Source organism: Podarcis gaigeae (genome assembly GCF_964106915.1).
Source record: "Podarcis gaigeae genome assembly, chromosome: 7".
NCBI lineage: Eukaryota > Metazoa > Chordata > Lepidosauria > Squamata > Lacertidae > Podarcis > Podarcis gaigeae.
In genome coordinates this window covers 28007158-28023168 of record NC_139683.1, presented here as the reverse complement: position 1 = coordinate 28023168, position 16011 = coordinate 28007158, and the positions used below count along the sequence as shown (strand labels likewise).

The 16011-nt window shown below is 39.3% G+C and overlaps 1 protein-coding gene across 2 annotated transcripts in view; it reads right to left on the bottom strand.

The window, feature by feature from the left end:
- Positions 1-362: 362 nt before the first annotated feature.
- MMP16 (matrix metallopeptidase 16) overlaps positions 363-16011 on the bottom strand; it is a 181437-nt gene continuing 165788 nt past the window's right edge. For both annotated transcript variants that reach the window (XM_083747794.1, XM_083747795.1), the window contains one exon: positions 363-13115. In XM_083747794.1, the coding sequence (XP_083603920.1) occupies positions 12781-13115 (335 nt within the window). In that variant the 3' untranslated portion in view covers positions 363-12780. The remainder of the gene's footprint in view (positions 13116-16011) is intronic.

The following is a 16011-nucleotide window of genomic DNA, read 5'->3' as shown; positions in this document are numbered from 1 at the left end:
TGGGCAACTGGCTGAGGTAGGCGGAGACCTCCAGGTATCCCACCTGGGGAAGGCGAAGCCAGGGGGCTGTGCGCGACCACACAAAGGGCGCATTTAATGTGGGGAGCGGTCATTGTGGGAGTTGTAGTCCAAAACATCTGAAGGGCACCAGGTTGGCTGAAGAACAATTTTGAGACAAATAGCATTTGATAGGTTTCATGCCTTTTCTCAGCAGAGCCATGACCTCCAGTGTGCAGGTTCCTCCATACACCCCATATGTATCCCCTCCACCACATGCCATAAGTATGAAGCAGATAAATGGCAGAAGGTGCTCGCTTCCCACTGTTCAAATCGGACAACAATCTAAATGAAACCACGACAGATTTAAGAAACGCTGCTTCTGCTTTCTTATTTATTGACAGGTTTTTTTTTAATTACAACACAATGAAATGATGGTAAGTACATAAGATAGTATAAAAAAAGCAATTTTTAACCCTTCCCTTGGTTAAGACACTTACAGCAGACGAGAACTGCCCCACCCCGGACCCCCCTCCTCAAATGAAAACAAAAAAATAAATAGAAATTAATAAATAGAAAACAAATCACTGCACAGCCCTTAACTCTTTGATTGCCAGGACAAGAACCAAAAAGACAATTCTAGCATGTGACGTTTTAATTTCGTGGTTAAAGGTTGCCGCAGCAGTCAAAGGGTTATTATACTATTGTAAACATAAGTATTTTGTTCAAAAATGTTCAGTCATGTCATGAGTGAACAGCAATGAGATTAATATCATGACCCCTTGACCTTTAATTATGCAATATTATAAGGAGTTAAACGATAATAGCTTGGTGAGCTGGTACATAGATTAGTTAACCCATTTTTTTATTTAATAGTGCACTATGAGGCCTTCATTTACTAATAAAGAATGTGTGTATAATAAAACACTGTTAAATGCACTGATCAAGAAAATAAAGAAACAATGAAAAAAAATCTGTCTAAGCACCACAAATTTTTGCCTGATTATATCTGACAGTCAATATACACTTTAGCACCATTTAGTCAGCCTTCGTTTTGCACACAAACAAGCTTTGTGTTTGTCCATAGAAACTACTTGAAAGAAAAAAAAATGGTATTTATTAAAAAATATTATGAATGCAAAGAATGTTGTGGGAGTCGTACAGTAACATAAAATTAAAGTAATGTAAAAGAAATCAGCTCTCTGAAAATAGGAAAATGCAGTCACTGTCTCTTTGCTTACATGCAGCACTGGGAACCAAACTCTGGCATAGAATATGTATGTGCAAAAGCGGGGGAAAGTAAGACCGAATACCTTAACACAGGTATACAGAGCTTGCTGTTTTGATGGATCTCATACAGTGTGACCACCATAGCAACAACTGCCTGTATAAAGGAGTTGTTTCTGATAAAGTATTTAGGCATGATAGGCAGTTTCCATTCTGGCTTGTTTTTAGGACTACCTAAAAGACATTTTCAGATGTTATCTGGTTAAAGGCATGTAACTCAAAACCAGATGTGGTTTAATTTAAGAGTAGACCTTGTATGTGCAGAGTCAAGAAAAGGATTTTTAACAAAAAAAAGGGGGAGTTAATACGTTGATTTTATAATAAGCAGAACATATCAGAACACACTTCTGCTCCCCGGTGCTAACACATTTTAACCATAGCATGTAGAACCCTATGTGCTAAATTCCACAGGGCATGTAATCCACATCTTACTGGAGTTACAAAGAAAATTCCCATTGGTCTTCAAGTCTCTTGATAGCATCTTGTGCCTAATACCCTGACTAAATATTTTCTGACAACATGTGTAACAAAATCTTGGGGGCTATTTATTTTAATAGGAGAGAAAGTCCACTTTGGAGGTTATCTGGAGCACAAAACCAACTGGGAATCCCCTGCCTGCTGATTCGTATCTCCCTATAGACTCCCAATTTGGGAAGTCAAACACACATTTGGAACTCTGCAGAGAAAAGCAATTTAGGAGCATAGTATAGGATGGAGAAACAGTATGAAAAGGATTATCCCTTCTCTTTTTGTTGTTGTTGTTGCTCCCTCTCAATGTGAATTTTACTTCATTTAAATTGCCATCAGTCTCTTGGTGCACACATTTGCTTGTACGTTTTGATTAGGTCTATAGAGGTGGAGGAAATCAAGCATACATCTGTCTAAAGACCAGTTGCAGAAATATAAAGGGTCAGATGTGGGAGAAAAATTGGTTTCTCATCATGCAGTGGGAACAGTGGATGCTGAAATACAGGAAGGCAGCCAAGGGTCAGAATATAAATCGTTTCCTAGATCATTTCCAGCAAAAGGCAAGTGACATTGAATAAATATGAATAATGCTGTGGAAACAACTAAATTTTTATTGTAAGCAAACAGACTGGCAGTAAACCAGCATTTAATTTAGGAGAATGGGTAACAACAACACTTTTCTGAATCATATACTAAAATATGCCCATATCCCCTGAAATCTTGAACTGCCATGTCATGTAAATGACAAAAAAGCTACCATCATGCTTCAGCCATGACAAGAAATAAATAGGTCACCTGTAAATAGCTCCTGTACACATATTCCACAGAATAAACTGCCAATATCTAAAGATCTGCAGCTCTTCCTGCAAATCTACGAAACTTCCAGGGCTCAAATAAACAGTACGGGCTCTGGAGAGGAATTATTTAGCTGCAGAGGCTGGCAGCTATAAGGATAAACTAACAGAGGGCACAGAAAGATTATCTCACCATCTCAGGACTCTTATCTGCGGGGAAAGAAACAGGGGCATCCCAGACTCACTTCTTATTAGTGATTACGATGGGTGATCAGAGTTGTGCGATGGAGGCACACAAACACTGTCCACAGGGAATTTTACAAAGCAGCAAACATTTGGACAGTGAAAGGAAAGGCTCAACAACAAGCATTTTTAATAATAAAACTGAAAGGCACCTGTGCAAATGAATGCTAATTTTGTTGAAACCCAAGCCTATGTAATGTTGTCATCCGGGCATCGGCCCACATAAAATAACACCAAGCCAATTTGACTGCCTTTTACATCACTTTGGGGGCAGGAGAAAATCACCAAGCTGCTGTCTTTAAACACTCTAATTGAAGGGAATGGTTTCTGGTGGTGGAATTTATTTTTCTCTTGTTGGGGTGGAAGTCAATGGTTGAATGAAATTAAAAGTCAAAGACATGTCTCACCATGGGGGGGGGGGCTTGATGTTAAAGGATATAATGCATGTGTTAATCCAATCTAAACGGAAAGCACAAAGATGCCAGTCAAATAGTCAGAGATACGAAAGCTGTGCAGCAACAGCTACACACAACTACACTATAGATACACACACAAAGAAGAATTTGAATTGGGGCGAGTTGAATATCTTTATTAGGTAGCCAAAAACGTTGCTTGGAGAAAAGCAAAATGCCCATTTTATGAATGAACAGAGGCCTTTGTTTGCAGTTGATTCAGCCCTGTTGACTTAATTATCATATCCCAGTATATTTTAGCTGGTTTATAGATTGGTCCACTGGACGACTTTCCAAAGCCTATACAATACGGTTGAATTGACATTGTTCATTTTGCCCTGCTGGAAGCTCACCGTTTCACATAGCAAACAAGTATAATGAAGAGTACATCCACATCTCGGGAATTTATTTATTGATTTCATTAAAAATTATATACTGCTGATGGTTTTTGTTTTTTTAACTACTTCAAAGTGGCTTACAAAAAAATTACTTGAGTGTGATGTTTTCCATATCCTTATATTAAAACCACATAAATATTTTAGCATGGAAATGTTTCTTTTTATCTGATAACTTTCATGAGACTATAATAACTTAGAAAGCTTGGGACACTTTTCTGCCAAAGTTGACTTCTCAGTCCTATTTAGCTTTTTAGAGAAAGCGCTTGAGGTGCTATTGGTGGACAGCAGCACTTTTCTATGAAGATTAAAGTGCCAGGGTTCCTGTAAAAACCACTTTATCTTCTTGCCATGCCTTGTCAACAACACAGGACTGGCCCTGCCATACAGCATGGTGGAACAGGCTGTTTCAAACAGCAGGACTTAGAGGATAGGTGAGAACAGGAATTGATGTTCGAAATGGTACAGAATTTTTAAAGTGTTGGCCCTAGAAGGGTTAGTGAATAGGTTGCCATTTGGTGATCAGCTTCAAGGGGGATAATTACTTGGTCTGGCACTATAACAATGGCACATTTGTTTATTTATTAAAAGATCTTTACCTCTCCCTCCTCCCAAAAAACAACAATCAGTTATCAGGGCAGTGAATAAAATATGACCAATAATGGCAATACTGCCATAGATAAAAGCATAAAACACTATCTAAACAGCTTTGTAAGAGGAAGTAAAACACAATAAGACTAAACATCTAAAACACCAGGCCCAACATGTAAGTTTTGACCAGGTGCCAAGAGAATAACAGAACCAGCACCAACTATACTTCTGTGAGATGTCGTAACAGACAAGCATCTGCTCCACATTGACAAGACACATGTAGAAGGTACTTTAAGACAGTTTTCTTCAACCCTGGATCTCCAAATCTTGGACTGCAGGTCCCACCACCCCTGACCATTAGCTATAGTGAGGGTTTCAGTTGAACAACATCTGGGGAACCAAGGTTGAAGAACGCAGCTTTAAGAAAAGCCTCCTTTAGCAGCTCTTAAAACAGATGTAAATCCGTTTTGCAAACCTCCTGACCATAATTTCATTATGGGGACAGGCCCTCTTCCATCACAACTGTGTTGGACTGCTTCACAAGCACTTCCTTGAGCCATTATGCTTTTAGTTGGTTATTCATTTATTTCAGGCACCCTTTACACATTAGGTTGGTGTGTGTGTGTGTGTGTGTGTGTGTGTGTGTGTATGTTATGTGGTTCATTAATGAAAACATGGCCATGTCAGCAATAAAATAGCATGACCACAGGCTTTACAAATGGGACACTTGAATACAGTTACTTGAAACCTAATGGCATATATGTCATTGGTTGCCATGACAATCAACGAGCCTTACTGAGAAGCGGGTCCATTTCCTTTGTATGTTCAGTAGTTGGTAGAACTGCCACAATAAAGTCACGTATGGGGTTATTTCAAATGACAACAACATTGCCGTCACCCTGGCTTCCTGCTGGGTTTTGCACATGATCATTTTGTAGCAATAGCTTATATGCATACTGGCACAGTCCAAAGATTATGTATTAATGAAGCCCTTGCCAAACTGGTGCCCTTGAGATGTTTTGAACTGCAACTCCCGTCATTCCTAGCCTGCATGGTTGTGCTTCCTTGGGCTGATGGAAAATATAATCCAAAACATTTGGAGGGCACCAAGTTGGAGAAAGTGGCATGGATACAGGCTTCTCCTTGACAACAGAGATTATTTTTTTTAGGCCTGCACTGTGTTGTTCTTAACTGAGGCACTTTCAACAACTATTTAAGGGTAGGAATACTGCACACACTTCTAAAGTCCCTGCCTTAAGCTTGTGTAAAAGGGACCATGAACATTCTCAGTTTTGCTCTCATTTTCGGCCTCCGTGTTAATACCTAACTAATCGGCACTTTATTTATACAACATGCTGCTGGCCATGGGTCCACTAGTCCTTCGTCTGTGCAATATGACATGTAAGAAACATAAGGCCTAAGGGTTGAAAAGAAAAGAAAAAGTAGATGTCTCCCCCTTCTTGTTGAATACACCCCCCAACCTCTTCATTTCCCCGGAACTAAACAAACAAACAAACAAACAAACAAACAAACAAACAAACAACTAAGGCAAACAGGAGTGGCATGTCTTGTAAGAGAGATTTGTCTTGCTATATCGGACAATGCTGGGTGGCAATCGGTCCCATCTTGTTATTCTGGCTGCACTTACTGTTTGGCTGACGTGTATACCAACTGGTTTTACAAGAGGGCAGCAGATGATAGAATCTGCATTGTTTGGCCAGCTGTGTCATCTTCTAAAGCCACAGGCACCTGTTACACATTGGAGGCTACAAGCAAACCTTTCCAATAAACAGGCAACCTCGTTTTTTCCTTCCAATATATGCAGTTCAAGCATCTATCTGCAAGATGATGAGTACTTAGACCTCACTCGAGGGTTTCCATTTTCTGAGTTCTTACCAACAAGCCAGAATAGGATCCTGTGCTTTGTTAGATATTGAAGCTGGCATTTTATTCAGATCAGCATGGTGGCATTAGGAAACAAGCAGAGGTATTCATTATAAAATGAGCACACAGCTCAACATGAACTAGCAGGGCCAGCGTCCAAATACAGGACACTAAAATGGTCACCAGTGGAATAGTTGCAGGGATATGCTTCCCCAAATCAGATATTGAATAATAGAACTGTAGCAGGACCATGAGAATCGTTTAGTCCAGTGCCCTGCAATGCCGGAATCTTTTGGGCTTGATGTTACTAAGGTCTTACTCTTCTGTACATTTACTTGGGAGTAAGCTGCATTGAATAAATGAGATTTCTAAATAAACATGTACAATAAAGAAGTATGGAAATGGGCTGCACAATAGTGTTCATGGATTGAATAGATAAGAGGAGAAATATATATTACATAGGTTCACAGATCACATGTAGGTGAGTGAGACAACACCATTGTGAGTGGTCTGTTAATCATCTCAGTAACCAAGTTAGACAAGAGAATCTCATTACTAAACTTAATTGCATTGTTTAGTGTTTTCATACACTTTTGTTCTATGTTTAGCTGCATTTTTATGCTTCTTAAAACCATATCCTGCCTCAAAAACGTCACCAAGAAGTTATAAAATGCATATTATGTTTAAGACATAGAAAGGGCTCCTTTGGAGCAAGATCATATTCCTTCCAATTCAGCATACCAAGTAATCACCTACAAAAGTATTTACTTAAATTTCATTCCCGCCCCCCATAAATGTTTAACCCAGAAAGATTTTTTTTCCTGGTTTATGGTAAATAATATTGTGCTATTTATCCATTTACACAACACACCATAATGATAAACTGCAATAGATTGATGACATCTATATTTTTGAGTTGCACTGATCCACATTGTGGACTGTGACAATATGACCACAGATGCCTTATTAAAAACAGCTTCTCTCCACTGATCCCATGTATTATAGATATGAATCTCATGCTTTCACTGTCCACTTCATGCATCTGATGAAGTAGGCTCTTGCCTACAGAATGCTCTTGCTACAACAAATTTGTTTGCTTTTGAGGAGTCACAGGACTCTTTCTGGTTTTTATTTAAAACAGATGCCATTTATTCAAAATTCAATGCTGTTTTTTCATGCTAAAATTGGGCAGACCCATTTATTCAAAATTCAATGCTGTTTTTTCATGCTGAAATTAGAGATCATGTTAAGGTTCTCACCAATAGCTGAGTGAGAAAGCAGCCTTGAAAAGGGTTGGATGGACTTCAGACAAAATGCTAATCAATTATCAGTTTCCCCCCGCATTGTGACTTTAAAAAAAAATCTTGTTGAAATTCAACGTCTAAACTGGTAAATTCACATTCTTATTTTTGAACTTTTTAAGTGAAGACACACAAATTTCTAAAATTAGCTTGAACACATAGGGTACAAGATCCTGGGGGAAACTATCAAATGATTGCTTCATAAAATAGAAATTTGTAATAGAAAAGCTAATACAACTTTGACCTGCATGGCAAAATCATGCCCAAACTTTTTTTTCAATTCACCTTCTCTCTGTATATAATATATAATGCACTTTTAAATATATCAACTTATTAAGCATTCACATAACCATGATGTACCTTATATCAAGCACAGCACATTATCACACTTACCTTCCTGCATAATAATTACTGTACGTTAAATCCTCCAAATATAAACATTTGTATTACCTTATAAAAAGAGCAACCAGCAACATGCTCAGCTTCTTCATTGCTTTCCAGGAAATCACTGTACTGAAATTCTATGCTGCCATGAGATCGATTTTGAAAGTAGAGCAAAATGTTCAAGTGAATGAGGGAACAGAAATAAATTGAAGCACCATACTCATGTAACGTATAGGCTACAGTGAAGATCCAAAATGTAGTGAACATGGATATTCATGCACTGATTCCATGAATCTCCTTCCACTTTTCAGACACATATAAGTGAGAGCTGCCGATCACATTCAGGCAGCTGTCAACAGTCACTAGGGAATCTTGAGTTTTTAAGACAGTCACAACAATTGTTTAGGATCTCCAGTGTTTACATGGGAATGCCAACACTCACCATATTTTGGACTCTTCCAAGCCCTTCCAAGTATTTAAAGAACAAATGTGAGCAGGAAGTGTGTAAAGAGTGCACGGTTGTGTGCTCTGTTCCTATCCCAAAGTCCCTGCTGGCTCCATTCCTGGCCTTCCCAGGAATGAGAGGGAAGATCTAGAAGGTCTTCTAAGTGTGTTTAGCTAAAGGTGCTCAGATGCCTCCTGGAATCAGGAGCCTGGTAATGTAGGCAGGGCTCCTGATCATGGCAAGGCTTCTAATCTTGTGCAACCAAATGCACCTAACCTGCCCCCTCCTTTAGACTGCAGGGATGAGACAGGTGGAGATATTGGGGGAGAAGTTGGCCCACAGCCCTTCTACACACGTTATGCCCTCACACATTCTTTGAATGACTGGACAGGGCTACAGTAACATAAAAATCTATTGCCTACAGTAAAACAACAGCAAAACTAAAACATCTGAATTAAGCTCATCTTAGCTTCAGCTATCCCAGGGTCAATACAAAGGGACAGGTTCTTTTTTTTTGCCTGTAACAGACCGTGATTTCTAGATTTCTGCCTGAGGCAAAATAGGAACCACTTCATGGTTTTGCTGGCTAATAGGTAGGTTTAGAAAGTGAGGTGGAACGGAGGACTTCACAGATTGCTCTATGTTTGCAGATGTGGTCAACCAAGGTACTCCGGTACCAACAACTAAAATGGATATTTTGGTGAAATGCAATGGTTGCATAGTGGCTCAGCCTTTAGGATACTGCAAACAGCACCTCTAAGACTCTCCAAAATGCTATTGGCATTGCATATGTGCTACAAAGCAACCCATTTCTCCTTATTTTTGTTATCCAGCCACACTTCTATATATGCTCGGAGAAAAACAATACCTTGCAATGCTGTATAGGATGCCTCACATGATTATAAAACAGACCCTCCATTCAAAACAAAGCAAAACCCCAAATCATGTTCAATTGAATAAAAAGGCATACTAATCTTCATGCTATGCTCAATATAAATATAAATTCAAGGCAGTCAAGCTATTTGTTACCAAAAAATAATGTGTATATATACTTACACTCTCTAAAAAATGATTCAGTAAGGTGGATTAGGAAATCACTAACAAACGGTCTTGAGTCTAGTATAAAAAACTTTGACGTAAAAGCCAATGGTGGCCATTTTCAAGTATTTTAGTGTGTTTTAGAATGTCATCATCTATAATGAGTCATTTGCAGAAAGGACTGGTTTTATACAGAAAATTGAACCAAAATTAAACAGAAACTCATTTCCACTGCAGTTCATTTTTAGAGTGTGCATGTATACATAGCAACTGTTCCATCTAGGTACTATCTGCTACAAATACTGGGCACATTCCATAGGGAAATTTTCCTGTACCAACTGCCCAGTGAAATACATGGGAGCTGAGCAAGAACGCTGCCAGGTGCTACCTGTTGGTTTCCACCAGTCTTGGGGATGGGGGCTCCTCCATGTATTACAGCCATTTCCCTTCTCTAAAATAAGTGAATGTTTGGACAATGTATAGATAGGACTCTTTTTGTTGTAAAAGCCTAGTCCCAATCCAAATTAGATCAGCCACACCAGATTTCCCACTGAGTTTGTGCCGGTTTGCAAGTTAAAGGTCAAAGAGCAAAGACATCAAACAGTACACTGTAAGGAAATTCAGACAGCAAAGGTTTTTTTCCTTTTCTTTTTCACAGAAGACTATGTTTAACTCAGTAATGACAATCAACAGATCAATAAAGTTCAAGGCAAGCTGTTCATTGTTTCAAAAGCTACTCCCCTGGAATCCCAGCTTTCATAAAAAGCCAGGTATCTGACATTTGGGGTGCATCCTTTCTGAACACCTTTAATAAGTTCACAGCCTAGTGACTGTAAAAAGCCTGTCACTGCAAGAAGCAGTTCCTAAAATCAATAAAAAGAGGTCTGTCAGTTGCTGACTTTTCTCTAGGAAAAAATATTGATACATAACCTGCCCTGCAGGTCACATGAAAATGACAATACTGCTGTTAGCACAAATATTACACATGATGACACAATGCTTTGGTGCTCCCTTGGTTCTGTCAGTGATTTAATGCACAGCTAAATGCCAGAGGACTTGTGACCCTTTGGGAACTAAGGCAAACGCCCGATTGGCAACACTTTGCAATGGGAGAGGCAGCACCATGAAACGCCAGAGTCCTTGCTCTCTGGTTTCCATTGGAACTGTTATCTGCACCTGCATATCTACATGATGCAAGGCAAACAGAATAATCCTGCAATACAGTTTAAAAATGCAAGAGTTAAGAGGAACACAAACTCAAGCGCTACGCTAGTTGATGGACAAGAGAGTTCCACCTGGTTCCATCATCAATCCCATGTTCCTGTTGCTCTCAGACTGGAGAAAGACAAAAGCTTTTATGAGAGTTGAAGCTGATATGACAGGAGCATTGTTTCTTGGGATGTCGAAAGTGATTTCTCTTTTCCCCGCTGTCATTTCTAATCAATGGGTTTTGCAGCACTACAGAGACTGCAAAAGCAATGAACAGAGATACATCCCATAGCCAACGTTGCCTCTATCATACTTCCTTCATCTTGCTAAAAACCGCAGCTGTCTGTCTCGAGACTTACTCACTTCCAGCTTTTCAGTCTCAGCCACTGTGGTTCGCTGTTACACTGCCCATACCCATGTAAAAGCACTGTAGCAAAATGAAAGGGAATCTGCATAGCAACACATTGGTGTCACACATTGCAAACATTGCCATGTTTGTTGGTGTGTGGTGGCAATGAAAACAAAATATTTAGGATATACACTATCAATAGCATAAATGGATGTCAGGTCCTTGTTACTGGTGGCTACCATTGCATGGAGCAATGAAGACTGGATAAAAGAAGCAACAGAGATGTGGGAGGACTCCTGCAATGGATTGGCATAGCACATCTTGAGAAACCAAAGACCAGCTAGACTTGCAGCCACTTTTATTCTGTCTGCTGCAATGCATTGTTTTAAAATAATAATAATTATCTAATATTGTTTGCTTCTGTTATATCACCATCAACAGAGTGAGCAAATCATTTTTTTAAAAAACGCTCTCTTATTTTAGGTTATTCTAATTGTGTGGTATCTAATCCACTTAGAGACCTACCAACCTGCCATGTGACCTGCCAATCATGATGACTTCTGGCATACTGGTCTCAGCTGCCATGTTTTGTTATGGTACTATATCGCATCATATGGAAACTAGAGTGCATAAAGTCACTAGAAGGAGGAGAGGCAGACACAGAAGTAAATGACGCTAAGAGGGAAGGAAGGAGACGATTTGCAGAACTGATATGGTTTATGGACCACCTACAAAGGAACTCGTAAATCACAGGAAATAAGTTTTAGAACCCAGAGTTTTTTTAAGCTGTGCAATCCTATAATTTTCAGACTGCCAATGTTCACAGCCCTTGAAACTCTGAAAACCTATAGTTCTCAAAGGGTCACAGATTACACAAACCTAATACTAGCATTATGTTTCTCTGTAACATTAAGTGTCACTTTAGTTCACTGCAATCTACTTCATAGGCTTGCTGCATTCTGCTATGGTTTCAACATTAAGTGTTCTTGACAGACCTGTGGAAGGCCTGGGGCTGCTGGCCTGGTACAGCTCGGGGGGGGGGGGAAGAAAAAAAAAGAGGAGGAGGCAGGAAACCAACAAAATCTAAACCAATCAATAAAAAAGATACTATCTGAATATAGTAATGAATATAAATGTGTTAAAACATTGAGGACATAGCTCAGAACAGCTGTATAAAACACAAAATGAATGTATCATTAAGGCTGTTACTATATTGCAGATATTTTGGCCCCTTATTTGTTGGAAAATGGCTGTCCAAACAGTCTGAATTCCTGTGTGTCATCCTGGTCTCCCACTTAACAAAAATTATGAGTAGGAGTATAGGACTATATCCGTAGCTGACAGAAAGCAATCCTCTTTGGAGACAAAGCTGTTTTGGGTCTTCACACTTCCTGAAAGTTCCATTGTGATTGTTGTGTTATAGTTGCTCTATCTTTTCTCTTTTTTTTTTTTTAAAAAAAAAATTGATTACATTTTTTATTATTATTTTTTTTTTAACCTCACGCAAAACTCTTTCAAAGGGGAGCAGGCTTCAAAGGGGACAGAAAAAATCCCAACAGAGACACTGGAGACGCTTCTTGTTTTCCCATATTTTTGCTGTAATATTTCCTCTTCTTTATGGAAAAAATCCTGATAGTTTTGCATTGGGTGTACTGAGCGTGCAGAGAGGAAAAAGGCTAGAACCGAATGACAAAGAAAGACAAAAGAACTGGAGGAACGGCAGATACTGTGTACGATGGAAGCTTCCCACTAGAGTGAACTCTTACTTCCTGTGCAGGGTGCAGGCAGCCCCCTGGGTTTTAAAGATCAGCCCTGGTCAAAGGGCTGGACAGATGCCTGCTCCTAGATAGGAAACTGCATAACAGCTCTTCGGTTGATCTCAAGTTACCACGAACTCCTAGGAGAGAGAGAGGGAGAGAGAGAGAGAGAGACATACCCCTACATCACACCCACTCTTGCATAGAGCGTTTGCAGTACAGTATGTGGCGGGGTGTTCCTTTCCTCTTGAACTGGAACACAGTGTAAACCAAGACAAGGAGGCACAGGGCCAGGATGCAGGGAATGACAATGGCTATGGCTTTCACAGTGCTGGCTGTGTTGTCCAGTTTGATGACAATGTCTACGTCATCCTGAGGGCTGTGTCGGTCTTTGTCCCGGTCTGCTGGTCCATCACAACCCATAAAATCCTTTAGGATGGATCTGGGATATCCAGGTTCTACTTTAAGCATCTGGTTGTTGAATTTCCAGTATTCTTTGCCTTTGTAGAAATACGTGAAGCCTGAGGAAGAAAAGTGTGAATTTTTCAATGAGTTGTAATTTTGTCGTGTCCAAAGTCAACAAAAGACAAGGAGCTACTGAAACTTTAGAGTTAACAAGCAGGATTAAAACTGACATTTAGAAATTAATAAAACGGATCCAGCCATTCCAATATCCACCCAACAGGACCTCGCTACTCTATACCTTATTTGCAGTAACAATTGCTTCAAAACTCCCATATCTTCATTGACCCATTCTGCACAGTCAAACCTCAGTTGTCTAACGTAATCCATTCCAGAAGCCCGTTTGGATTCCAAAACATCCGACAACCGAGGCGTGGCTCCCAATTGGCTGCAAGAGCTTCTTGGACTCAAGCGGAAGCCGCGTTGGACGTTCAGCTTCCGAAAAATGTTTGAAAACCTTACTTCCGGGTTTTTGGCGTTCAGGAGTTGAAACGTAAGATACCAGGGGCTTTCGGGAACTGAGGTTTGACTGTACATGATTCTGCCAATTATTGTGAAATAAAAAATATATCTTTGCTACACCCTGCATTTTAAAACTTGTACCTGGCAAGTACTTAGAAACCTCATGGCTGAACATTAACTCCCAACATCTGATTAGTGGATAAATAGAAAGGATGATAGAAAAGAGCTTTAGAAACCCCATACTTGTCATCAAACATGCTTTTCGGCTTCGGTTGTGTGAAATGCTACTGTAATATATGTTTAGGCCTCTTCTGATACATCTTTCTGGTATTTATTCCAGAAAGCATTCTCCTAATATGGCCTGCTGGGATTAAAAAAAACAACACTATTTTATTGTTGGTTTGTATTTTAGGATATTAGTTGTGATTTTATTGTGAGTGGACTTGAGTGCACTTTACTGTACCAATCTGAGATTGAAAACAAAAATTAGATAAACCTTTCAAAATTAGATAAACCTTAATTTTTATATTCAATAAAATTTGTCTGTTGAATAAACTTTGTCACAATTCTAGCTGCAGAGTTGGGAAATACAGTACCCATATCTGCATAGACAATACCAACGCTTTTTCTTTGGGGCGACACTGGGGTATGCATACTCCTAAATAGTTTGTGAAACTTTGTAATTTTCTCTATTTACTGTATTTATTTTTCCTGATTTGAACTATAAAATGGTGATTTTATTGAGTCAAAATAAACATTTTTTTTAGAAAAAAAGCACTGGACAATATTGAGCTAAATTGACCAGTTGTCTGACTCAGCAGCTTTATATGTTCCTATCATAATGCCATCATGTGTTCCCAATATACCGTACATACTCAAAGAAAAAGAAAAAAGATAATCGGAATAGCCCTTCCCTCACAGAACATTCTTTTTCCAACAACTTTATAGGGCATGTTGGTTTTTTTCAACAAAGACATGTCTTTATGTTGAAAAAAGTACGTCTGATGAGAAACCAACGTATCAAAGCAATCCTTTGTTATGCACAGGAAACTGTACATGCATAACCCAACAAAGCTGTGATTTTTTTTTTTAAAAGCCCCATTAATTTAAGTGGGGAAGATTGAAGCATAATTTAGCTTGTGTCATGTCCCTAACTTTATGAAACAACCAAGACAGATGCATTTAGACCAGTGGAGGGATTTAAGATCCTTATTTAAAACTGACATTTAAATAGGATCATAAATTATGCTCACCCTGAGTCCTGTTTGCTCAAAGAGCCCCTGCCCAGCTTGGGAACATTGGTCAATTATAGCAAATTACAGCACTGTGCTAGACCCACCTACATTGCTCCTCCCTCTCGACTGTCTGGGCTGATTCTGTTCTCTGTTACTTCTATGTCTTTGAGAGGAAATGCTGTATTAACTCTGCCAATGGAAAGCAGGTGTGCACAGCTTCAGATTTTCTGCGGGGAGCTAGAATTTGATCATTCAAGTGCAATCCAGGATAATTAAAAATGGTGCCTAATTGCAGAAATGCTGCTTTCCTGCCAAATAATCCAAAGCATTTGACTGGCCCAGATGAAAAGTGGCACCGATCCAGTCTGAAACAAACTTTCACAATGGGTGAACTTCCTCCTACTGTTTAAAAACTGTGCACAAATAACTGGAGCTTTCTCTATCTTTACTATGTCACAGTTTGCATTCTGCAGTATTATAGGTCCCCAGAAAAGAAAAGAAGAAGAATGGCCTTCATTTGTGATGCAAATAGTACTAATTGGAAAGTTTAGGTTCGATACTAGTTTCAACTGCTTGCACAAAAATGGGTTTTTGAAATTGCACTGTGGAGAGGAAAAACCTCTTTAGAGCATCTCATTTTCTATTCAAAATAGACCCAAACGCTTTCACCCATCACCATTTTTTGTTAGTTTCATGATGGAATAATATAAAAATCTTGTGCCATTGCTGTTATTTATTTTAATTGTCCTTCAGAAATTCTAGTGCATAAGATATTACATGGGGTACTTGGGACTGTTGCAGGGTTTATTATCTCATAAATTTGTCCATTACTAGAAAACAGTGGCACAATGGAAATTTTCTTTCTTCCCAAAACTTTCTCCTTAAATATTATTTCCATATTAATTGATAACATATATCCTGTTGCCCCCACCTTCTTTGTTTCTTATATTCTGCCCATCAGCGAGTTGTGTTGCTTCTCCTGATACGATGTTGCAAAAGCACAGCCCTACCTTTCTGCCTCCTCAGCAAAATCTCTAATACACTTCCAATCATCTCTTACCCTGACCCACTGCATTCTCTGCATTTCCATTGTCACTCCTTTTCTCAGCTCCGTTCCAAGTCAAAGTCTGTGTGACTTTCTGTTTCCTCCCATGTGCAGCACAAACACCCAGTCCCTTCCTGACCTTCTCTCCATGCTATCTCTCAACCATCATGAACCAGTGTATTCCTGTGACCTCTCCTTCTACCCCATTACTCT